The sequence below is a fragment of the Pleurodeles waltl genome, chromosome 8, assembly GCF_031143425.1.
Source record: "Pleurodeles waltl isolate 20211129_DDA chromosome 8, aPleWal1.hap1.20221129, whole genome shotgun sequence".
NCBI lineage: Eukaryota > Metazoa > Chordata > Amphibia > Caudata > Salamandridae > Pleurodeles > Pleurodeles waltl.
The window spans coordinates 84,933,549-84,959,773 of NC_090447.1; the positions used below are offsets into that span (position 1 = coordinate 84,933,549).

General features: G+C 43.9%; 1 protein-coding gene across 1 annotated transcript in view; it reads right to left on the reverse strand.

Annotated features, from left to right (window-relative positions):
* The window catches only part of SLCO2B1 (solute carrier organic anion transporter family member 2B1), a 379,804-nt gene that overhangs the window by 170,125 nt on the left and 183,454 nt on the right, over positions 1-26,225 (reverse strand). The window contains exon 8 of the mRNA XM_069203800.1: positions 5,686-5,791. Within this exon, the coding sequence (XP_069059901.1) occupies positions 5,686-5,791 (106 nt within the window). The remainder of the gene's footprint in view (positions 1-5,685; positions 5,792-26,225) is intronic.

Genomic DNA, 26,225 nt, shown 5'->3' on the forward strand with positions numbered 1-26,225 from the left:
GATGGTACTTTCCTACAAAGGCCAACCTAGAAATTGGGTCTAGACCGATCTGAGGTAAAACACTATTGCCCTACTACACCACTCCCTTCTGTGGCAAGAAACATCTAGCAGGTTGGCTATTGATGATCAAGCAGGATTCCATTTGTTGCACAGCATGAAATCTGTACTAGTAGCCATTCTTGATCAGTGCATACTTGGCAGGAGGAGGGACAAGGTGGAGGAATTCAGCTTCTCGAACTCTCAGCAGCTTTCAACTCTGCCAAGCATGTCATCTTTTTGACCTCCTTTGAAGCAACTGGAGTAGTCGGATAGATATTTAACTGAATAGTGCATTTTCTAACTAACATAGGGCAATCAGTATGGCTCCCTGCCTACAGTTCTAGTGACATTTAACTGCCATGCAAGGTTCCTCAAAGCCCAGCACTGTCTGTCCCTAATTCTGTTCAATATTTATATCCAGCCATATGTGGGTTGATTTGCACATTTGGGCTTACAACAATGGCATAAGCAGATGATATGCAGCTACAACTCAAATATGACCTTTCGTCCACCAGCTCTATTGGATGATTGTGAGACTGCTTAACATGGATCCAGTTTCTTAAAACTGAAAGGAGACAAGACAGTCATTACTCCAAGACCTGGTTTGCTGACTTTTGGCCTCTGCAACCTGCCCCTCAGCTCAATGGAGATCAGTTAAGAATCTGGGTGTGCTTTTTGGTCATATGTGGTCTTTCTTACCCCGGAGTCAGAAAGTCTGGATCACAGAAGTCACCCAACTTCAGTTCCTGAGAAAAATCCACTCATTTATCTCTAGTGAAAAGATTCAATATACTTGGAATGTTCATGCCACCTAGATAATTGTAATCCAATTTACTTAGGTTTTCCAAATCAAGCTATCCCAAAACTACAGTGGTTTCAGAAAATGGCTGTGAGGCCAGTTAAGGGACACAAAATAGTAAACAAAGTCCACAGGAAAAATATAACCTGTACCGGTTTCCTGTAAAAGAAAATTCAGCTCAAAGTACTCTGACCAAGCAACAGAGCCAAGACTGGCATGGCTGTTATATCTGATTAGTTCCCATTCAGTCCCCCCCCCCCCCCACCAGTCTCCTTGATTGCTGTGGTGCAGGGCGACATCACCTTTCTGCATGTTCCAATTTAAATGGGTGTAGTGTGGTGGCAGAAGCTTCCATATTTTGGACCCAAAGCTTTGGAAGACCTTCCTCAAGAAATGCTTCCAGTTTGATTTTAAGTACACTGTAAAAGCTTTTCAATTCTCACAGTTATAGCTCATCCCAACTTGTACCTGTCTTGGATCTCACGTTTTTTTTTTTTTTCTGCTATTTGTTTTTTCCTTGTTTTATGTATAATTTTTTTTTTTCATTTCCAGCACCAAGATACCTCAGTGAATGTGTGCTTAATAAATTATAACAACAATTCTACTAATAATAGTAATACTGTTAAGACCTGACAGCCTTAAGGTAGTCTTTCCCCAAATGTTTTGCATTACTCCTCTATTTCTGCTGATCTCGTTTTTGTTAGTCTTAGGACTAACCAGTTCTAAAGTGTGTGTGGTCACTCCCTAAAACATGGTAACATCAGATTACACCAAATTAGCATGTTTAATTTACCTTTAAGCCCCTAGTAAAGTGGAACAACATGTACCCAGGGTATGTAAATTAAATACTAGAGGGTCTGCAGCACCTAGTGTGCCACCCACTTAAGAAGCCCTTTAAATATGTCTCATGCCTGCCACTGCAGCCTGTGTGTGCAGTTTTAAACTGCCATTTCAACCTGGCAATATAAACCTTTTGCCAGGCATAAACATTATTTTTAATACATATATGTCTCCCCTAGGGTACGCCCTAATAAGCTCATAGAGCAAGTTTCAGTGTATTTAAAATGTTAGACATGTGTGTTTAAGTCTTACATGTCATGGCAGTGAAAAACTCCTAAATACCTGCCTCTCCCATTGGATAACATTATATTAACCTATTAAATCTAATAAGCGAAAACTTTCTATAGAGAGCAGATAGGAATGTCAAGTTTGGTGTCTAAATAATTGTAATTTAAAGCTCTATTTCATGGTGAAGTCCGATTTTAAATCACAATTCTGAAAATACCACTTTTAGAAAGTTAGCATTTTCTTGTCCTGACCAGTTGGTGCCTGAAGCCTGGGTTACATGACTAGGTGTAGCTGGCAGTTAGTCTTAGTGTATTGGCCCCACACAGTAAGAAACTTGGGAGATAGGTGTTGGCAGGATGGGTCATCCCTGATTTAATGAGGGGGTGGAGCTGTCACACTTACATGTCACAAAGGCTTACCCTTACAAACTAACTAAGGGTTATACTAGCCTTTAATGATCCCAGACAAGGTGGGCCAGGGCAGGGAAGAAGGAAATAATTCCAAACACCTCTGAAGGAGGAAACCTCCAGGAACGTATCCCACCTCAATGCTGGCACCAGGTGTAAATATTGGGCTCTTCAGTACACCTCTGGACCTGTGGAAGTCTCAGGAAGGACTGCTACCCTATTGCCCTGCTACTCTGCTTCACTGTTGCCTGAGTGAGAATGACTGCACCTATATCTGGAACCCAGAAAACCAAAGTGGCTAGGGTCTAGTTGGCTGGCCTCGTGATCAGAACGTCAGGGACAGAAATGCTCCAATCACCTTGAACTCGAGCACCTGGACTCTCTTTAGTGTGAGTCTTGCTCCCCAAGTGGTGCCACCACTCCAGTTTTGGACCCTTGGAAGTGAGCCTGAAGGTGCTCTACTAGCCCAGCTGTAGTTTTCACCAAATCCAGAAGAAAGCAATGTGAAGTTTCACAAATCCTCTCCGCACAGCTATAACCTTCATTGGAAACTACTCTAAGCGATGCAAAGCCCCATAAAGTCTTGCTGCCCAGCTTCATCAGTACCGACCGACTTGACACAAAGCCAAGCAAAGCCTTGCTTCACAGCTTCATTGGAACCAATGCATCACAACGTAACTCGATGCAGGACCTTGCATCGAAGCTCTCCCAGGTTCTCGGATCTGATGCTGGACGACACAAAATCTCACTTTCTTAGCTCCTTATGCACGTAACGATGTTATGTGAATCATAAAAAGCCAGGCAGCTGGTAAATCAAGTTAAAACTTCAGTTCCTGTAGTTATTAAGGGACAGTGGTAACATCGTACTTAAATGAGCCAGGATAACATCTGTTACCACCAATGCTGTGGAGCCAGAGTATACACATAGGGCCATATGTACAAACACATTTTCCCGTAGACACAAAATGGGTAAAACCCTTTGCTACATCTGGCCATAGTTTCTTGAACAAGTATTGAAGAAGTGTGGACTCTCTTTGTGTGATCACAGTTTGTAGTACTAAGTTACCAACTGTGTTGCGGTTCCCTTCTGAGTGTGCCAGGATCATGACACCATCACGTCAATTTTAAAGGAAACAAACAAGAACAAAAATGTTTCAGTCCACTACAGACCAAACTCAAGACTTGCCACTATTTAACCTGAAAAAAATATGTGTCATATTACAATCCTCTAGAAGGGAGGATTACGGACAAGTAGGGGCGTAGACTCTGCTGTAACTGAAGACTTGCTCATTGCTGCCGATGAGGACATGTAAGCACGTTTCACACTCCTTGATACCTCAAAAGCATACAGCAAAATTCATAATGACATACAGACAAAAATGTTGAGGAATCTCGAGAAATGTACGGAATAACTTTAGAGTGCGTCTCATCCAACTGTCCAGATAAAATGTACTTCTGAATGATAGTTCTTGACTTCGACAACTAGACGGATGAATGAATGAATGAATGAATGAATACTATGTTAACCAATTTACAAACATATGTATCTGCCAGTGGTTGTTACACCAGTTGATAAACCGTGTGGTTGAGAATTGCAGGGATATTCCAGTGCTCGTAGTTGCATTCCAGTGTGTCAACCACACGCTCCACGGCTTTTACCGTTACATCTTTTCACCACTTACTTGTCCATGAAAAGAGATCTGCAAAGGAATGGAGGGTGCTACATACAACATAAAGATGTATACTAATAACCATGAACAGGGGAGTACTCTACATTTTAAAAGTTACAGGTAACATTCTAGTCAATTTATCCATTAGTTTCTTTGTGGTCAAACTAAAATATCCATAAAAGCCCTCCACTGGGTCAAGGCAAAGTCCAATATTGAATCTGAAAATCCTAGGCACCAAGGCTACTGGAGGAGAAACGGCTCAGAAACTGATGCACCACTACAAAACAAACTGAGTTATATTGTTACAAAATATTCTGCCTAACCTGGTAATTAAGTTGCATTGGCAACGGGCCGTGGTCAGCATACTGTGAAGGCATCACACATAAGGACACTCCAAACGTCATTGTCTGTGGTGCCTAGACCTGGCCAAACCAACACAACCTCAATGGAGCAATGAAACACCTGCCTCTATCAAATCAAAAGAAAGTTCATCAGAGACCAAAATTACGATTACATTTGACGCCAGGTCCCAGCAATAGTCAACCTCTCCCACCCGACCCGAACTAACCACCTCCAAAACGATACCACGGCCAGAGGACTGAAAGCGATCACAAGGATCGAACTGACGTCAGGATAATGAGTGTGGGAAGTTGAAAATATTTTTTTTTTTTGCAAACCTTTGCAAAGGTCGATGGTAAAGCACGCAACTTTGTAAAGCTGGATAATTATTATCTTTGTCAGACTTGCAAATCACGATGCTAGATATAAAGAGCACACTACTTTGTACCTAGCGATTAAAAAGCTTGAACTTTATCAGCACAAATATAAACTCTCTCCAATGGCTTTAAAAAAAAAGGATTGGTTCAAAAGCACCTGTATGGCGGCTAAATGTCTGCAAGGCAAAGCCCTAAATACCTTTCTGAACTATTCATCCCATACTGACTTAGCAGATGCTTAAGGGCGGCCCCCCTCAACCCTCTCTGATGATGCCCCCTTTAAACTGAAACAGTTTAGAGACAATCTCTGCAACCTCAAGGGTCCCCCCTTTGGAGCTCTCCCACTGCATCTGTGCAATGACTTCAATGTCAGCTCTCCCCCAAAGAACCCTAATTACACACCTCTTTCTCCAAGAGTTTCATCCTGAATATGTAAATTATCATTTATCACCCCCTTGCCCCACACTCTGTTTCCAGGCTGTGAACCCTCTTTATAGAATCCTTTGCATTATAAAAAACATTTTATCAAGAATCTATTTGGCATTTATCCTTAGTCAACATCACGAAATTGACCTGCATAAGTTATGCTTTGCAACAGGATACTGGCTTGTCTTGAGCAGTACCACCATTCTGCAAAGACAAATGGAAATGGGAAACTTGCAGAGAGAAAAAATATATATATTTACCTTTGTGCACAGATATCTTCTGTAACCAGTAGGCATACAGAGAAAAATTATGCATACATTTTCAAACTCGCTCGGCTACAGACAGAAAATTATCTAGCCATGCAATGAATATTATCTCGCAATGAACAGAAAATATTCGCACGGGAAGGGAATAGTGAGCTTAAAAACTATGCAAGTTTTGCTAATGACAAATATTAGTACATATGCAAAAGTACATTGGCAAAAAATAAAAATATCTAATCATATTCGTCCCATATACCCTTTTGAATATGTGCAGTGTGTTTAATGAGAAAATCTTACGCTTGATAAAGTCAATCAATGATAGATGCTGAAATATCTCAGGATTAGGTTTGCATTCACTAATCAGATCAGTCCTTGCTTTGTTGTCAGTTTCCGTCTCGGAATCCTGAAAAACAAAACACGTGTATCAATCAGTAGTGACAGAGGGACAGAAGTGAGGTCATCAACTAATTTATCTAGCGATGTTATCTAATATACCTGTTACACTGTTGTTTACTTGAATTCCACATTAAATGAGCGCCTCTGTTCTTGTTGCATAAATTTCGTTTTTTTTTGTTTAAATTAATACATTTGGCTAAAATCTCTTGGACGGAATAGTTTCCACTACAGTTTAAACCTTCAGGTCTAGGCCATAGGCTGCCTTGCTTGCTTCTCGAGAGATTATGTAATGAATAAAAAATACAACACACAAGATGCACTTAGGTGGGTTTTGGATCAGCAGGATTCAGCCATATTGCTTCATTGGAGCGTCATTCAGATGTTGGATTAGCCAATTGGACAACATATCTAGAGGGACTCAGTACCTTCCAGCCATTGATTTGTTGGGAGTATCATACACATTTTTGATAAGCCAACAGGGCAACCATTCTGTGACTGAGTCTGTTATCATGAATTACAGCATTTTGCCTCTCTACGGCTGAGTCCCCATCAGGAAAGGGTGTAGACTAAGAGAACAAAAAGTGCTTCTCCAGATGCATCGCTTCTGGAGACAGACAGACAGACACACACACACGCACACAAAATAACACACAGTTGCCTTCCAAGCCTTTTGAGAAGGCAGAACTATGACCACTGCCGTAAAGGAAACATGGCCCCCATAGCACCAAAAAGAGATACGCCCAACTCCTCCCCACGTGTTACGTTGGTCTGGCACCCCGCCCTCCCACGCAGGACAGACTCTGCTACATCATGGACCACAGTTAGGGGTGTACAACATTCAGAGTGTAGGTATTTTAGAAACTATACAACATTCAGAGTGTAGGTATTTTAGAAACTAACTTGTTTTGTGGAAGCAAGAAAAAACATATGCCCTGGAAAGGCAAGAATTACCCATTTCAATGTGATAGAGAGGCAATCTAAGTACAAAAAATGAATTTTAGGGTTGCAACAATAGTAGAAAAACACTGCGGGTATGCACATGGAGGGCAATGGATTACGGGTATGTAGATATTCAGCACAACTGTTGTCTAAATCCTCCTGGTCAAAGGACTGATGTTTCACATGCATCTGACCAGAGAGGGAAAACACTGGGTTGGATGTGGGCCACCACAGGCATTTGTGATCAGTTCTGAGAGGATCTAATTTGTTACTCCTTGTTTCTGTTTGTGATCCTTCAAAAACTGATTTTCAGGTTACTTGTTGAAATGCACTGACCTTGCACCGGCCGACAAGAAATGTCCACTATCAAAATACTGACTTTTAAATACATTTTCTCAACAAGGTAACTGATGCAGCTCATACTGCAGCATTTAAGTCTCCACCACATGAAAGAGTAATGCGACAGTGAAGCATTAGGTTACTCTATAAAACACAAGCCACTTAGTGGTTTACACTGGCCACATGTGAGAACTCACAAATGAAACAATAAGGATTATATCAGTGCTTAAACCTCTTAAACCATGCAGCTGCTGCAATTAAATATGCGAACACTGAACACTGAGGCAGCGCAATCCTGAAGCCATCTCGGGCCTCTTCAATCCATTTACAGCCACTCCCTGCCCCCTCAGCTCACTCTTGCAGCTTTCTGCTTTTCCCCTTTGTGACGCTTTTTCGTTTTTCTCTGCCTGCGTCTTTCACATATGTGTCGTTTGCTTGCAGTAAATGCTTGAGGCAGAAAAATAAGTGCCAGCCCTCAAAAATAAGTGCCGGTGCTCCACACGGGGAAAAACAAGCACAAATTAAGCACTGGATTCTATGCAAAAAGATTTGAACAATTATCTGTTTACCTACAATGCTCCTGCAAAAAGCCACCTATTGGAGTTATCCAGATATGTTCTTGCTTAAAAGGGGTGTTTTATAGAAGAGAATTGTGTTCCTGGTCAATTGATAAATGATAGATCAAGACCTAGGGTGAAAAACAGACAAGATATTGCATGATGGAATATGAACGAGTCCTAGCAAAGTCTAAGAACGTGCTTAGATTAAAGCCCATGGTTTGACGCAAAAAAAACAAAAAAAAAAACTGTGTGGCTGTCAGATGTAAGGAGACACAGGTCTTTAACAGAGAGCAGCTCACATTAGGTATCTTTAAAGTAGTTCTTCTTTCAGTGCTTAAAGTGAGCCAGTCGCTGAAGGTGGGGCCCACTGGGACTAATCTTTAGGAATCAGCACTTACTTTTCTCATCAGACTTGGACCCTAAGCAAGAGAGAGTGGAAGAAACAAGAAAGATGGGAAAGCAGCTGCAAAGGGAGAAATCATGGTTGAAAGTGAAAATGCAAGATTGAAACGAAGTGGCAGCGCTGTGTTTGTTGTGCAATTTATGTTTTGCATGGCTTTTGTGCGAGTTAAAGATTGTGGTACTGAGCGAATGTCAGTGGAGCCACATAATCCATTGATTCCAAGACGGAGGGTCAGATTCCCGCCAATCAGACGCATCAAGTCCATGTAGTCCAGACATTGCCAAGAACAAAAAGTATCTTGGTTGGTTCTTACAGACAGACAGACTTGTCAACCCCCAGCAGCACCAGGTGAGGTGTTAAATTAATATTCTGTTTCAGAACTTTCTTCAAAAATTCAGATAGTTCGTTAATAAGCCTTGACAGGTTCCCGCAATTAATAAACATATGGCAAAGATTTGCCTCCGAGCTTCCACATCGTGGACAGGTGTTACCCTCCCTTTTTCCCGAGATGGCAATTTTAGCCGGTGTATAATATAAATTATACAAAACCTTGTAATGCTGGGCTTGTGGGCCGGCCGACAATAAGACATTCTGAGCCATATCTATGGATTCAAAAACTGCAGACTCATTAGCGCCTACCCGCAGTTCCCATTTCTTAACAAGCAGTGCCACATCATCCTGTACTGAATCTAGAAGGAGCGGGTACAAGTTCCTAATAGTACAGTGTATGGATTTACCCACAGCCTCCATCAGCTTGATCCTACTCCCGCACGGGTTGTGTTTAAAGGTAGTTAATAAAAAGTTCCTAATCTGCAAGAATTTTAAAAAGTCTCTGCTGTCTAAGACAAACTCTGCATTTAAATCCTCAAACGTCTTTATATGGCCACCCTCGAAAAAAAAGTCCCCCACTTTCTGAATCCCGCGACTAGCCCATCTTGTACAATACCTATCTTTGAAGTCTCTGGAAACATAGGTGTGTTCCAGAGCGGTGTATAGTAGCAAACCTGCCCCATGCCTATCTTGCGCTTAACCTGCGCCCATAACTTAAAAGCAGACGTGATCGTTTTGAATTTAACCTTCTTGTAGTAGCTAGGTTCTAAAATTCGTAGGAAGACTGCCTCAGCCTCCTTACCCAAAATTAGTGTATAGATTGAGGGAAGAGTATCTTGCATAGTTCTATCCATAAAATATAGTGTCTGTGCATATTGTAATACAGCCGCCAGATAATGTAATTTGAAGTTAGGGAGCACCCACCCCCATCTCTCCCTTGGAAACGTTAAACAGCAAAAAGCCCGGCGTGCTTTCGTGTAGGACCATATAAAATTACTAGTCAGCCCTTCCATTTGTTTAAACCATTCCTGCCCAATTTCTAATGGTATAGTTCTAAAAAAGTAAAACACTTTGGGTAGAAAGGTCATTTTAATCACATTACAGCGTCCCATCAGCGAGAGTTGTAAATTATTGATACAGTACAGGTCCTTCTTGGCCCTTGTTAAAACAGGGGCCAAGTTTATTTCCACTATCTCATCAAGGTTAGCCGTCAGCTTGACTCCTAGATATTGGACCTGAGTCCTTTTGCGTTCATCCTCGAAGATTGTCCAGCTATTAGCTAGTACTTGACATTTGGTTTTATTCAGTAAATAACCGGACACCATTCCAAACCGTGCAGCCTAATTTTCTATTTCCTTTAAAGCGGTCATGGGGTCAGTTGTAACAACCACAATATCGTCTGCATAGGTGAGTATTTTTGTGCTGCCCCCTATCAATTCCACTGGGCTGATCAGCTTATTGTTAAGCAGTTTCCTCATCAAAGGGTCGATATATAGGGCAAACAGCAAAGGGGAACATGGACAACCCTGCTGTGTACCTCTCTGGATAATAATGGGAGCTGATTTCATCCCTGCTACTTGCATAGTGGCGGTAGGGTTATGATAAAGCTGCTGAATCGCCTAAATAAATCCAGGGCCAATATTGTTTTTACGCAGGATTGTCCATAGGAAGGACCAATGGACCCAGTCAGATGCTTTTTCCGCGTCAAGCAGTATAACTGCCATTGGGAGCTTAGCCACAGCCCTGGCGTCCAACAGTGTAATAACACGTCTGATATGATCGGCCGTGCTGCCCGGAGCTACAAGATTAGAAATCACTGAGCTTAATCGACTAGCCAGTACCTTGGCATAAATTTTGGCATCACTGTTAATTAAAGAAATCGGGCGATATGAACCCGGTAGATGCAGCTCCTTGTCTTTTTTCAAAAAGCCTGTTATCGTAGCCTCTTCCCATGAAGTCGGTTGTGGGGACCCTGTCTGTATTTCAAGAAATAAACTGGGTAGTTCCTTCCGTAATTCTAAAAAAAACGGTTTTATAGAACTCAAGAGGAATCTGATCTACCCCGGTTGCTTTGCCACTTGACAGAGCGCTGATTGCTATGCCAATTTCCTTGGACATCACAGGGGCTTCCAGCTCACTCTTATCTCCCTCATGCAGTTGTCCCAGCGGAATATTCACCATATTTAAGAGCATCTCCTCCTCCTTGAGATGCCCTTCTTGTGAATAAACCTTTTGATAAAACCGTCTAAATACTTCTAGAATTTCAGGGGCACTGCTAACTAATTGCCCTTCTTCATCCTCAAGTGTGCTAATGCTGCCATGAGTTAGCTTCTGTCTTATTTTTAAGGCCAACTGCTTACCAACTTTCTCACTATATTCATAGCATTCCTGCCGATATGATAAAAATTTAGCAGCTGCCGTTTCCATATAGATCTTTACGGCCTCTGCTTTTGTAACGGTTATTTAGTGTAAAATATCTGATATCTCTCCCTTACTCCACATCACCGCCCCCAGTCGTTGCTCGGCTGCGGTCAGCTTTATCTGTATTAAATTTAATTGTTCAGTGTGCAGTTTCTCTTTTCTCACTGCGTACCTCAGCGTTTCTCCTCTAACATCAGCTTTAAACGTATCCCATACTATATGGCAAGGGGCAGTACCACGATTTATCTAAAAAAACTCAGAGATCCAGACTTTTATTTGTTGTACATACACTGGGTCTGCTAGTAGTACTCTATCGAAAGACCAAGACTTAACTTGTGGCCCTTCCTTCCATAGATCCACCACCAAAACCAATGGATTATGATCCAATATAATTCTGGGATATCTCTCAATCCTTAACCCCTTTTGCAGAGATGCTGACACAAAAAAATAATCCAGCCTGACTGACTTATTATGCGGAAAAGAGAAAAAGGTATGGCCTGGTTCTAGCGGCCTGCACCTCTGCCAAGCATCAATCAGCCCATAATTTAATAGTAATGTCTGAAGTGCCAGAAAAACTTTGGTTTTTCTACCCTGATATGTTGTTTGCTCTTGAATGGGAGTTTCATTATCCAAATGTATGTTAAAGTCCCCACATATTACAATCGGGGTTGCCCTAGATACGAGTACCGTGTTAACTAAGTCCAGAATTTCCGGATCATCCACATTTGATTCGTAAATTGAGCAAATTGTGAATTTGAACTCTCTAGCCAGACATTCCAGCAGAACCACCCAACCCGATTTATCCGTAAACTGTTTTACAATCACTAGGGACATAATTTGTGTAAGTATGGCCATCCCTCTAATAGTAGTGTTCTGGTCTGTATGTGCCACTAGCTTCCATCCAGGAAATTCCATCAAATGCTTCTGCGTGCCTACAATATGTGTCTCCTGCATACAAATAATATCGGCCTTGAAGGCTTCCCTTACCAGCTGGCATTTTTTACCATCATTGGGCCCACAGACATTCACTGTAGCTATATGCATTTTACTTTCCTGACCCATATTTTATCTATCTTCTCTCATACCCTGCCTGGGCCAACCACATGATCTTTTCAAATTCTGCGTTAAAGAAACCCTTAGCATTATTGCCGTCTTCCCCACTGTGTGTCACTTTACACCCCCCCCGATCGGTCCCGACCCCCTCCCTTCAAAACCAACCCACCCTTCCCTGTCCCACCCTTCTACCCATAACCTTGCAAATAGGATCGCCAGGCCACTAGGCCTGTACGATGGAAGTCGCCCACCCCACCAGCCCATTTCGCTAATAAAACTAACATAATCAAAATTCTTCTCCACCACAACAGTTCCCACCTATCCCACTAGCAGCAATTAAGGTAGAAGAAAAGGATAAAAAGAAAAAAAACACACACAACACAAAAAAGCAGCAAAAATGAGCGGGGTGCCTCTCTTTAGACAGAAACATCATTCCATAGTAAAATTTCAACCCCCCTCCCCTAATCACCCTAATCACCCAGACCCATAGATCAATTTAATTTCCACCACTGTTGCTGCTTCTTAATTGCTGCAAATATTCCCCTGCTTTAATTTCAGGCACAAAAGTCTGTGTCGTTGATTTGTAAATGATTTTAACTGAGTGGGGCCTAGAAGATACGCTTCCGCCCGCCTCCTGAAAAGGTGCAATCAACTGCCTCAACCGCCACCGTCTCTCTACCGTATCATGTGCAAAGTCTGGTCTTGAAAAAAAATATACTCCCTCTACATTTGCCTTTAAGTTGGGCCTGGTTTTTTCAAACACTATCTGCCGCGGCAAGAAGTTACCAAAGTATATATTAATGGCCCACGGATAGTTCTGTCCTCCACTGATATCCGATATTTGTTTTTTTAAACAGTGGAAATCAATGTGCTCTCTGAATCTCTGTCTCCCAATTCCATTCAAGAAGATCTGGGAAAGCTTTCTTAAATAACAACACTATGTAGGACCTGGTGTCTTGCCACTCCAGGCCCTCTGCTATGCCCAAAATCCGGAGATTGTTCTGCCACTGGCGGTTCTCTGCATCCTCTAGTTTCCACTGCATGTCCAAAATCTGCTGTCCCTGCGTGGCCGTTTGTGTAACTGTAGCCTTAACCTCTGTCTCCAATGCATCAGTGCGAGTCTCCATTGAGGTGATACCAGTACTTATATCCTGACAGGACTTTACCACTCTTTTAATAGAAGACTGCAGTTGTCTGTTCGCAATTTTAGCCTTCCTGCTCTCATTTTGAGCTTGTTCATGGTTATGTACCATAGTACGGTAGATAAGTTCTAGCGAGGGGGCCCCGGCCTGTTCTGAGAGCCCCATTATAGATCCTGTTAGGGTATCATTAGAAATGTTAATCTTTGAAAATGCCTGCTGGGTGGCCATGTAGTCCCACTGAAGTTCACCTACAGCGTCTTGATCGTTTGGCTGCACCCCCCTAGACATTATCCCCGGGTTACCCCCAATACTAAGTCGTTCAGTTGATTTCCTTCTGCAAGTCAGTTTGTTCGACCCCCAAATACTGGCCGGAGAGCTGCATTCTGAATCGATATCTGTTAATGGGATCTCTTCATCTGAGTCCTTTGACTGGTCAGATAGGGAAAAAAAACTCTCTGTGGTGTCCACTTGTCCAAAATCACATTTACTCCCCAATAGCCTATCTTCCTTCCCCCTATAACTGGAGCTCAATGCTTTAAATTAGGATGTTTTTTTTTTTTTTTGCGCATCCGTGATCTCTTGTAGTGTCTCATTTTGAGGTAAGCTGCAGGTCCCTGCACCACTACTGGTCTCTCTCAGCTCAGTGTTTCCCTCCCTCAGCAGCCGGGAGTTTGTCATATCAATGTCCCACAAGGGTCCCCCCTCCCTACCACCATTTTTTAGGGTCATATCTGTCTCATCCAGGGTGTCCGTCCCTCTGGCCACCTTTCCTGTAGAGAGTGTCTGGTCGCTGTTGTCCTCCGAGGGGCCAGCTCGATCATTACATGGTTCCTTTTGGGGGGGTGTCCATTTTATCTTCCCTATTTGTTTAAACATTGCAGGGACCTGTGCAGCACTCCCCGGTAGTTTTTCCATAGCCGGCACACCTTGCTGTGCTCCTTTTCCTTTAGCGCCGGTTCGATCTTTTAGAAGGGCAGCAAGCTGTGTTTTGTCTCTCCTCACAGCGGTGGCCTCCAGGCTGGACTTTATAGCTTTGGGTGCCATTAAGAGCCAGCCAATCAGTGCCGTGACTCCAGTGCGGGTGCAGCAACCCGCAAACAACAAGCAGGACAGCGACCGCCCCAGCGTAGCTCGGGCAGCGGCCGTGCACCGCCCTCCCAACAATCATACCACGTACTGCCCGGAAAACACGGTCTTTGCTCCAGGACTGCCTGCAATCATGCCGCGTGGCGTGCGTTGCCGAACAGCGAGAGCCGCCATAGACAAGTGAGGAGGGCCCGAAAGCTAGTCCGAATCAGCCAGCTCTACCGCCCGCCATCTTGGATCTTATCTTCCTAAATCTTAATGTTATTCACTTAGCTTCCCCTTAAGCCCACATCATCTTCAAGACCAGCTGTATCACATACAAGGTCACCAGAAACATCACCTTGAGGAAACCTGGAAAAAACATAACCATCTCAGCATAGAGCTACAAAAGAGGCAACACCACCACCAGATTAGAAACTCAAAACTGCAAAAAAAGAGACATCCAGATGACAGGTTGTGAGGTATGTGCATTGCATATCAAAATTAGCATTTATGTACACACAATGTTCTTTTATAATGTGTGCATGTATGTTTTACGGCATTTTAAGACCAAAATGTCTTTCCTTTGGCAGTTGCTGCCTATGGTGGATAGCCAGTAGTACTATTCTGTTTACTTGACAAATTAACAGTTGACTTTAGTACATGTGCTGGGCAACTTAAAGGCAACATGTTCTACTTACTATTACTACCACTGGTAGATCAACAATGGCTACCTCTAATCCTGTCATCAACCTACTAAACAAAATTTAATCTACAGCATATTTGGAACTGTGCAGCTACATCACTAATCGAGCGAGTAAGGCGGTGACCAATCTAGATGGGACTCATAACAGTCACTATGGATAGGTGTGGCCCATCTAAAAACACGTTTAAGCAACCTACCTAGCCAGCATCATAACTCAAGACCTGCTCTATGTGCTTGTTAGACCTGACAGCCTTAGGATGGCCACCCCTAACTTTTTGCCTGCCTCCCTCCACTTTTTGGACACTGTTTTTCCTGGTTTAGAACTCTGCGCACTTTACCACTGCTAACCAGTGCTAAAGTGCATATGCTCTCTGCCTTTAAACAGGATGACATTGGTTCATACCCAAATGGCTTATTTAATTTACTTATAAGTCCCTAGTAAACTGCACTATATGTGCCAGGGCCTGTAGATTAAATGCTACTAATGGGCCTGCAGCACTGATTGTGCCACCCACTTAAGTAGCCCCTTAACCATGTCTCAGGCCTGCCATTGTAAGGCCTGTGGGCGCAGTTTCACTGCCAATTCGACTTGGCATTTAAAAGTATTTCCCAAGCATAAAACTCCCCTTTTTCTACATATAAGTCACCCCTAAGGTAGGCCCTAGGTAACCCATAAGGCAAGGTGCCTTGTAGACAAAAGGCAGGACATGTACCTGTGTAGCTTACGTGTCCTGGTAGTGTAAAACTCCTAAATTCGTACTGCACTACTGTGAGGCCTGCTCCTTTCATAGCCTAACATTAGGGCTACCCTCATATACTGTTTGAGTGGTAGCTGCTGATCTGAAAGGAGTAGCAAGGTCATATTTATTATGGCCAGAATTGTAATACAAACTCCTGCTGACTGGTGAAGTTGGATTTAATATTACTATTTTAGAAATGCACTTTTAGAAAGTGAACATTTCCCTGCACTTAAATCCTTCTGTGACTTACAATCCACGTCTGGCTAGGTTCAGTGACAGCTCCCGGGTGCATTCACTCGGACAAACCCCAAACACAGGATGGTCAGCCACACTTGCATACATCTGCATATTGAATGAGTCTTCCTGGGATGAGAGGGTGGAGGGCCTGACACTTACATGTCAAAGGACAGTAGCCTGCCCTCACACAAAGGACTACCACACCCCCTACTGGGACCCTGGCAGACAGGATTGAACTGAAAGGGGACCTTGTTCACTTCTAAGCCACTCTTTGAAGTCCCCCCACTCCAAAGGCACATTTGGGTATTTAAACAGGGCCTCTGCCGCTACCAACTCAGACACTTCTTGACAAGACACTGTTGTCACAGACACGTCCAGGAGAAGAAAGCCTGAACCAGAACCTGTAACCTGCCAGGAAGAACTGCCTGGCTGCCCAAAGGATTCACTTGACTGCTTTTCTGAGGACTGCTGCCCTACTGCCTTGCTGCTCTCTGGCTGTGCTGAGAAGTGCTCTCCAAGGGCTTGGATAGAGCTTGCCTCCTGTTCCCTGAAGTGTCAGGACCAAAAAGACTTCATTCCTGCAAGAGAACTCCCTGTGTAGGGAAAATCGACGCACAACCTGGCAGAAACAACGCACAGCGTCCATCACAATGAAAAATTCACTGCACGTCGAACCGGAATGACGCAGCCCGACTTCGCAAGGAGAAGATCGACGCAGCGGCAGCATAGCGCCTGAAACTTCGACGCACTGCCCACTGGATCGATGCAAGGCCGAGCCGGAATGACGCAGCCGGCTTCCTGAGAGAAATCAACGCAGCGCCTGCCATGCGGTAGAAATTTCCATGTAACACCCACCGGATCGACGCAGCCCCTGTGACTTCGTCCTGCCAGCACCAGATTTCAACGCCTCGTCCCCAAGGCTTCTGAAAACCCTGTAACCCGAAGAGGATCCAAGACTGAGGCCCTAGAAATTAACACACAGCGTTCCCTGTGTGAAAAATAAACGACGCATCACAGTGTGCTGCCCGAGATATCAACGCACACCTCCCCATTTTCTCCTGCATCTCTTCCTCTGCGGTTCCTTGCGGAGATTTTGAATGCAAACCAGGTACTCTGTGCGTGCAAGAGACATTTGTTGCTTTTAAGAGACTAAAGACACTTTATATCATTTTGCAGTGATATTTCAACGAATACATACTGAATCTTGATAGTTTTGACCTGCATTTATCCAAATAAATATTATATATTTTTCTAAACACTGTGCAGTGTATTTTTGTGGTGTTATACTGTGTTATTGCATGATTTATTGCACAAATACTTTACAAATTGCCTTCTAAGTAAAGCCTGACTGCTCAGTGCCAAGCTACCAGAGGGTGGGCACAGGATAATTTGGATTGTGTGTGACTTACCCTGACTAGAGTGAGGGTCCTTGCTTCGATGGGGGTAACCTGACAGCCAACCAAAGACCCCATTTCTAACACTGGTGATCAGCGCTGTGGATAGGACTTGTATTTGTGCAGTGACATACAATAGCTAAGTGTTCACTATCTACCCACAGTTGAAGGTCAACTTGATTTTTACCTTTTTCTGCAATTTCGTTTTTCTGCCTGACACTTTTAACTAAAATCATCATTCAACATGTCTCTGGCTGGGTCTCAAGCAGGAGATCGCGATTTTGACCTAGCCATGGTGGAGACATATTTTGTCAAACAGCTGAAGGGGTTCTGCAGGGATATGGGAGTACCTACCCAAAAGGCCTCCAGAAAGGAGGAATTCCAAATGGCACTGAGGGCCTGGGCACTACCACCCATCGCCCCTGGTCTAAGTTAAGTCGTAAAAACTGGATAGATAGTTTAGAACTTCATCGTCCGTTCTCCACTACTAATGAGACTTGCTTGGTGTCATCATTTAATGAATAGATTTCCAATTCCCTGGACAATGTACTTCCTGCTAAGACCATCCATAACATTGCACGTACCAAGAAGTCCTCTTGGTTTTCTCCTAAGATACGGCAACATAAAAAGATGTATAAACAGTTAGAAAGGAAATAGAGAACAACCTGTGACGATGACTCTAAACGTGAATATGAGGCAGCAATTAGAGACTATCATGTGGAAATTAAAACCGCAAAAGGACTGTTCTATGCTGCCAGAATAGAACCATCCTCCAATTCTCCTAAAGAAATCTTTACAATTTTTTAAAGAATCAACTCAAGACCCTTCTCCTTGCGGCCCAATTCAAGCATCTTCGGAGCACAGTAACAATTTGGCAGCTTTCTTTTATGAAAAAGTTCTTGATATTCAACGAGGCTTCTCCCATCTCTCTGCGCAAGAAGCCACTACGGCATTTCAAGACCCTTGGAACGTCACTGTCATAGCGTTTCAGCCTCTGATTGAGAACCTACTTCTCGATCTCCTAAGCACTATAAAATCAGGCTCTCCCCTTGATCCGGCCCACCGTCTATATAAATCCTCGGAGTGGACGTTATTATGCCTGTTCTAAGTAGGATTCTCAATAATTCAGGATAGCTTCCACAAAACTGGAAACATGCTGTAATCAAACCTTTATTAAAAAAGCCTAGGCTTGATTCTAGGTCATTCAGCAATTATAGACCAACTGCCCTTCTGCCGATAAAATCTAAAGTTATCGAAAAATATGTTAACAAACAAATTTCAGGCTTTCTAGAGGATTACAATCTTCTACATCACACTCAGTTGGGTTTCAGACCTTTGCATAGCACGGAATCTGCCCTGTTTGCAGTTACCGAGGACACCCGTCAATGCTTGGATTCAGGTGGCTATGCAGCAATTATCCTTTTGTATCGGAGTGCTGCATTCGATACTGTAGATCATAATATTCTCCTTTCATTGAATCTCTCAGATGGGCTTTTCAAGGAGCCCATTTGAGTGGCTCTCTGACTTCCTGAAGGACAGGACCTTTCAAGTCCTAGATCGATCTTTTTTTTCTAAACCTCTGCCACTCATTTGTGGGGTGCTGCAGAGCTCCTCTCTGAGCCCTACTCTTTTTAACATTTATATGTCCCCCCGGCAGATGATACTCAGTTGGTCTACTCCTTCTCTGCTAAGAATACCCAAGAATAGGATATCTTATCTTCCTGCCTCTCAAATATCGGCAGATGAATGATAGAGAGCAAGCTTAAGCTCAACGATGGAAAAACAGAAGTTATGATCGTCGGGAATCCTTCCTTACTTAGGTCCCCATCTTTAGCACTGAACTTGCCTAAGGATCCACCTCCACCTAAAGATTCCTTAAAAAGCTTGGGCTTTTGGCTAGACCCGCACCTTACAACGGAATGCCATTCTAAGAAACTGGAAGCTACCTGTTTCGGTTTTCTAAGAACGCTTAGGAAAATCTTTAAATTACTTCCATTTTCAGCCAAAAGACTTCTTACTCAGGCTCTGATACTTTCACGTCTCGATCATGGAAACGTACTGCTCCTGAGCTCTCCTTCGCATGTTCCAAAGAGACTTGAGGTGGTGCAGAACGCTGCTGCTCGCCTCCTCACTGACACCCCCAGATATTCATCTGCCACTCCAGCCTTGGCTTCCCTTCATTGGCTTCCGATTAAACAACGCATTATTTTTAAAGCTATGTGTTTTATTCACCAAGCCCTTAGAAAAAAGGGTCTAGTCTTCCTCAGATGAATGATCACTCCCTATACCCCCCGGAAAATACTCAGATCTTCTTCAGCTTTTTTAATTAATTCCTTTCATGCTAAGAAAGTTACATGGGGGGTAGATCCTTCACCTGTAGAGCAGCTAAGATCTGGAATTCTCTCCCCTTGGAACTTCGTCATGACATGTCAGAATCTTCTTTTTGTACAAAATTGAAAACTGTATTGTTCCCTGTTTAGGTCTGTTCCTCTTACCCAATGATCTTCCTCAGCTCTGTGAAGCCTTTGGGTAGCCATGTGCTCTACAAATCCTCGAAACCAAAACCAAACCAGAAGCCCATTCTGATGAGAATGTTGAAGAGGAGGGTCCAGAGGATGGCCCGTCAAAGGATTTTGTGACATTAGTGTTCAAATCAAACTAGTGTCCTTGTTGTTCAGGGTACACCAAGCTTGAATTGGCAGCAATGGAGGGAGGCTTGTGAAGCATACACAGAGGTTATAGATGGTGATGTTCTGCCTTCATAAGAAAAAGCCTTATTATTACACAATTGTAGTCCATAAAGAGGAATCATTCTACAGACACTGCCAGTGGAAATTGTTAAAATACATACAGGAGAGAAGGGAGATACTGTAGAAGTTGTAAATGAATAACGTATTGATTTGAGGACTTAGCAAAAGGAGCTTAACTCTTGTAGGAAAAATGAAAGACACAAGTTCCTTCAGTGAACACAAAAATCTAAGGAACCTGTTGATGACTTTGTGGCAGTATTGAGGACATTGCCTTCCATGTGCAATGATTGAGAAATTAAAGACAAGATTATAAGGGAAAAACTGCTGTTTGTCATGGAAGTGGATTTGAAAACTGAAATCAGCTTAGCGATGGGTATTGAGTACTTGGAATTATACATGATGACGGGAGTGAGCGTAAATAAATTGCAAACATACCCACGAGCAGTATGAATAATAAAACTCAAACCTGTTTATGGACAACAGTCATAAGAGTAAAAAAGGTATTTGCTTCAGGAGGTGTAGCAGAACACATTTGGCCAATCCAAATCCATGGTCGCAAGTTTGTCTAACGTCACAGACACACAGCTAGGAGCTGGCCTTCGACATGAAACTGGATGAGGATTTGGGACCAAATTTATACAGCCCATGAAAACTGGTATATGATAGTAAGTTGATTACACGGCTAGGAATATTGGGTGGCACATGATGGAATACCAAGGAAAGTGTAAGAGCTCACCCATGAGGGGCACAGTGGCATCAGGGCAATGAAATGGAGAGTGAGGGAAGATTTTTAGTGGACTACTCTACAAGACAAGGGGATTAAACATTTTGCCATGGACTGTGGTATATGTACGGTTAACAATAAAATGAAAGTCATAACTCTCTCACTTGAAATGCCAATTGAGATAGCTAATTCATCCACACTCCAGTCAACATTAGAACTGCTCTGGCTGTTTGGCAGTTCAGGAAGGACCTGAAGAATCACCTCTTCAGATGCGCTACATTTTTAAATAACAGGAATTACCATCCAGAAATAACATAACATACCTGGAGAAAGCATGTTCTCCCATGAAGAGTGTCTTGGTGTAATTGAGATAACTATTGATTGTGGTTACTTAAAATGGTACTTATTTTACCAACCTTAGAAGGAGAAAAAGTTGAGTGCTCCGGGCAGGATTGTAAAATGTTACAATGAGGTCCCTCTCAATAACAAGTTTAACTTGGATTAATACGTCAATCCCACTGATAGAAGTCTCATCACCAGTTGAGATTACTGTTATCAATCAATCCCTTCATCCCTTAAAGTCCTAAAATCTTAAATTGCTCAGGCCCTAACCATCTTTCCCCCTAGGCCTGGAATAACAGTGCTAACTAGCTTCTTGACCCACTCACTATCATTATATACGTGCACCTCAGATTTACTTCAGGCACCAGGATATATTAGCACACTTCCCTCCATGCTCAGAAATGAATCTGCATTTCTTGAAGGCACAATGCATCTTCAAGGCAGCATGTTTTATTTTGAAAGTAATAAAAGGAACAAAACCACACATCTCTGATATAAATTCAGATTTTTAGGCAGCTCTTACTGACTGCTTTGTACATGCCAAATGTGAGTCTACCTCAACTTTAACAGGCTCCTTTTCAGTACTTGCCTCCACACTGTGATATAACATCCCTGCAGACATTATATTAGACCCATTGTTCTCTTTTAAAAACAGATTGAAGGAAGAATTGCTTTTGAAATAATTTACATGAAATGTCTACAAAATCGGTCCAAATGATTCTGTGATATTGTGTAACTTTCTTTGTCTGCCCACCCCTTCCTTGCAATGCTGAAGAGCTTCCCCTCTATAGTAAGATTGCCTCTCATCTCTTTATCATACTCCCTATTGTGAGTACTCCATTCTCTATTCTTCATAGCCATAGCACTGAAGCACACCATGCCTCCTCAAGTAAGCATAGAACCTTGACCTATTGTTGATTAACACTAAGGGCCTGATTCTCACCCTGGCGGTAATTACCGCCAGGGCGGAGGTTGGCGGTAGCACCGCCAACAGGCTGGCGGTGCACCGCCGGGCATTCTGACCGCGGCGGTACAGCCGCGGCCAGAAGTGGAAAGCCGGCGGGGTACCGCCGACTTTCCGCTGCCCGTCTGAATCCTCCATGGCGGCCGCCATGGGGATTCAGACACCCCCTACCATGAACATGACCATGAACAGGATGGCGGTAGGGGGTGCCGCGGGGCCCCTGGGGGCCCCTGCAGTGCCCATGCCAATGGCATGGGCACTGCAGGGGCCCCCGTAAGAGGGCCCCGCAAAGTATTTCAGTGTCTGCTTTGCAGACACTGAAATACGCGACGGGTGCAACTGCACCCGTCGCACCTTCCCACTCCGCCGGCTCAATTCTGAGCCGGCATCCTGGTGGGAAGGTTGATTTGCCCTGGGCTGGCGGGCGGCCGCCCGCCAGCCCAGGGCAAATGTCAGAATCACCGCCGCGGTCTTTCGACCGCAGTGCGGTGTTCTGACGGCGGTACCTTGGCGGACGGCGGAGAATGACCACCTAAGTGATGATATGGGGACACTAACCGCATCCTCGGCTGAGTGTCTGAATGCAGCATCAGTTCAAACTGTGGAGTGTAACTACTGCATCCTCCCACTTCTCTGCACTATGCTGCCATATATTACCTTTTCTAAGGTGCTTTGGTGCCCATTCTGATACTATTAACTGAATAATATCCTAGAGCCTCAGTCCCTGCCCACACCATAGTGCATCTGCCTGTGAGCTACTCACCTCCCCCTACTTATACCCTAGAACCCAAAGCCCCTACCAATGCCCTGTGTTTTTTTACCGCTGAGTAACCAGTTGTACGTCAACCCCACCCTATCTACTAATATTGTTTCCTCAACTTATACCTCTATTCTACCTATGTCCAAGACCCTCTATCTCTTTGTATACCTCACGCCTTGTACCCCTTAGTATTTCTACCATAAACTCCATAATTGTACCTCAACCTACGCCTTCCCATAGTAAACATAACTCCACCTACATAACAGCACGCATTCCCATGAGCATACCCCGATGCACGTATGCAGCTATGAGGTGTTTGGCAAACACAAATACACAGTCGATGGGGGATTGGAGAGGCGACTGATTCTGGGAGTAGACGCAGACTATTACTGCACTGTGATGGTTTCAAGTCGAAATATGAACAACAGGAACATCGTGCCACCAAAATATAATGCCCAACATATTGAGGACCAACATATTAAGCAGATAAGTACACGTAGGTAACCATAAAATAACTATTCTTAAATACACCTTTATGTAACATATATATATATATATATATATATATATATATATATATATATATATACACACACACACACACATATATATATATATACCTCCCCTAAATATACGTGCATTGTTGGTATTTTGGTGCTTGATATCTGGAGTGCATATTAAGGTTAAGTACCCGGTGTGGTACAGTTCTTTAACGCGGAGCTTCTTTGGGTATCTCACATATAGCTTTAAAATTCTCTCCCTCGCCTCTACCTAAACATTTGAACTTCTACCTATTCTTTGAAATGTTTCCTTTCCTATAAATCCTGGCCGAGTTTCTCCTCATGTTTTTTTCTTAGGCCATTGTGTTGGCCCTTTTCCCTTGTATTATTTATTGTCCTCAAATCCTGGAAATACAAATACATCAGAGTCGAGCAGCTGGCTTCCGCGGTTTGCCGTGGTCACGAGATCTGCTGAGTCAGGCGCAAAGCCAGCAGGAAACAAAGCTGTTGCCCAGAGTATTAAACTCAGCAGCGGCGATAATGACGTGTTGTGAAACTGAAAACAGCCAGTGTGTCGGATGCATTGTATTAATAGGCAGGACACGGCACGAGACATCGCGATGCAAGATAAATGCGACGTTATACACTGCAGCTAAAGAACACTTGAAGCATGAAGAGTAAAGAAGGTCTTTATTAAGCAATAGCTGCAATTTCACTTTTACTTTCACTTTAGTATCCATCTTTCGTGATTGTAAATAAGTATGACAGCTCAGCAGTTACACGCTCCAGTTGCAGAGGTCTGTCTGTGCACGCGTGTGTGTGTGTGTTTCTGGCAAGGTAGGAGAGGCTGCAGAGGCCTTAGGATGAAGAAGTGCGTGGTCTGATGAAATAGGACGGGGTTTCATTACCCCCTTGAAACATCAAATATTCTTCAACTCCGACGGGAAGTGGGTTGATTCCCAGTGATGGGCCTTGAGAATGGTTCGCTTTCCCCAAACCTTTTCTACCTAGCCACCTGAGGAGGAGGCTACCAGACCCCAACCATCAACCTCCAATCAGAATGCATGGGGGGGTGAAAGTCTTCAATCAATCAATCAATCAATCTAACTGTGCTTATATGGCGCAACCTATCACCCGTGAGGGTATCCAGGTGCTGGGCTGAGGGTCTCAGTTGAAGACCCAGGTCTTGAGTCCCTTCCTGAAGTCTGACGGTGAGGGTGATGTACAAAGATAGAGGGGAAGGCGTTCCAGGATTTGGCAACGAGGTGAGAGAAGGATCATTCTCCTGTGGCAACGGCGGATGCAAGATGTGTGTGCGAAGGCATCGTGAGCGGAGCTGAGGTTTCTGGTTTGCTGGTGGGATTTTAGGTGGTGGTTCATGTAGGCTGGTCCCTGGTCGAGTATGGCTTTGTAGGTGTGGGTCAGAAGCTTGAAATGGCATCTCTTCTGGATGGGGAGGCAGTTTTCTAGGTTTTGGGAAATGTGAGTCCCTTTAGGCAAGTTGAGAATCAGTATGGCTGAGGTGCTTTGGATTATCTGGAGTCTTCTCAATAGTTCCAGACGCACCGATGGTGCCTGCATAGAGTGCATTTCTGTAGTCGAGACGGCTGGTGATGAGTGCCTGCATTAATCTATTTTTTTAGTGCCAAAGGGAAGCCATTTGAAAATTCTGTGTAACATACGGAGCGTCTGGAAGCAGGCTGAGAAGGAAGCATTGGCATGTTGTTTTATGGAGAGTTTGCTGTCCAGGATGATGCCAAGGTTTCGGGCATGATCTTTCAGAGTGGGTCTGAGTTGTGATGGCCACCAGATGGAGGTGTGGCTGCCGAAGATCAGTACTTCGCTTTTGTCTGTGTTAAGCTTCAGGCAGTTGTCCTTTATCCAGGCTTCAATGTTCTTCATGCAGGTGTGAAAGTTGGTTTTCGCAGTAGGAGGGTCCGCTGAGAGTGAGAGGATGAGCTGGGTATCATTGGCACAGGAGATGAAGTTAATGTCGTGGGCTCTGATGATGTCTGCTAGTGGTGTCATGTAGATGTTGAAGAAGGTAGGACTGATGGATAAGCCTTGCGGGATGCCACAGATGGTGTACTTTGGCTGAGAGATGAAGGGAGGAAGGCGGATCTTCTGTGTGCTCCCTGTGAGGAAGGATGCCATCCATCTAAGAGCATCGTCTTTGATTCCGCATTGATGCAGTCAGATGATGAGTGTGTGGTGGGATACAGTCTCGAAGGCAGCGGAGAGGTCAAGAAGAAGCAGAGAGGTAGATTCTCCTCTGTCGAGTAGGGTGCGGATGTCGTCTGTCCCTGTGATCAGAGCTGTTTCAGTGCTGTGGTTGGCTCTGAATCCTGATTAAGAGGGGTCTAGCAGGTTGTATCTCTCCAGGTATTTGGTGAGTTGGAGGTTGATGTACTTCTCCAGGACCTTGGCAGGAAACGGGAGCAGCGAGATAGGGTGATAATTCTGGAAGTCGCTGGAGTCTGTGGATGGTTTCTTGAGGAGGGGTCATATCTCTGTGTGCTTCCAGGTGGTGGGGAAGGTGGCTGTGGCGATGGATGTGTTGAGGATGGTGGTGAGCTGGTGGCTAATCTCGGTGCTTCCGAGGTTGAAGCATTGATGGGGGCACGGTGTCACTAGGTTAGAGGTGGATACGGTGATGCATAAAGAAGTTGAATTCAACGCAGGTCTCCAGGTCGACGTTACTTTAATTTTCTCCTTGGCTCTTTATCTGTGTATACATCTCTATCTATAGTCTCTTGATACAAGGAATAGAGGTTTTTGCGTCATAGCCCTTCTTCCAGTGGTTAACCAGCCTTTCTCTTTTCTTCTCTTATCCTCCTTCTTTAGCCTGCTATTTGCCATCACCTAAGACCGTCACAGGGAACCAATGGACCTGGGGAGTAAGGAACTGTAGAAAGCTGGCCTGGAGTGTGGTGGGCACTTATGGTGTTATCACCGTATACCGGGTCCAGGTATCCCCTATTATTGAAGTGTAGGCAGTGTCTAGGAAGCCAGGGCTCTCTAAAGATAGCTGCAGATGAGCAGCCAAAACTTATCTAGGAGACATGCAAAGTT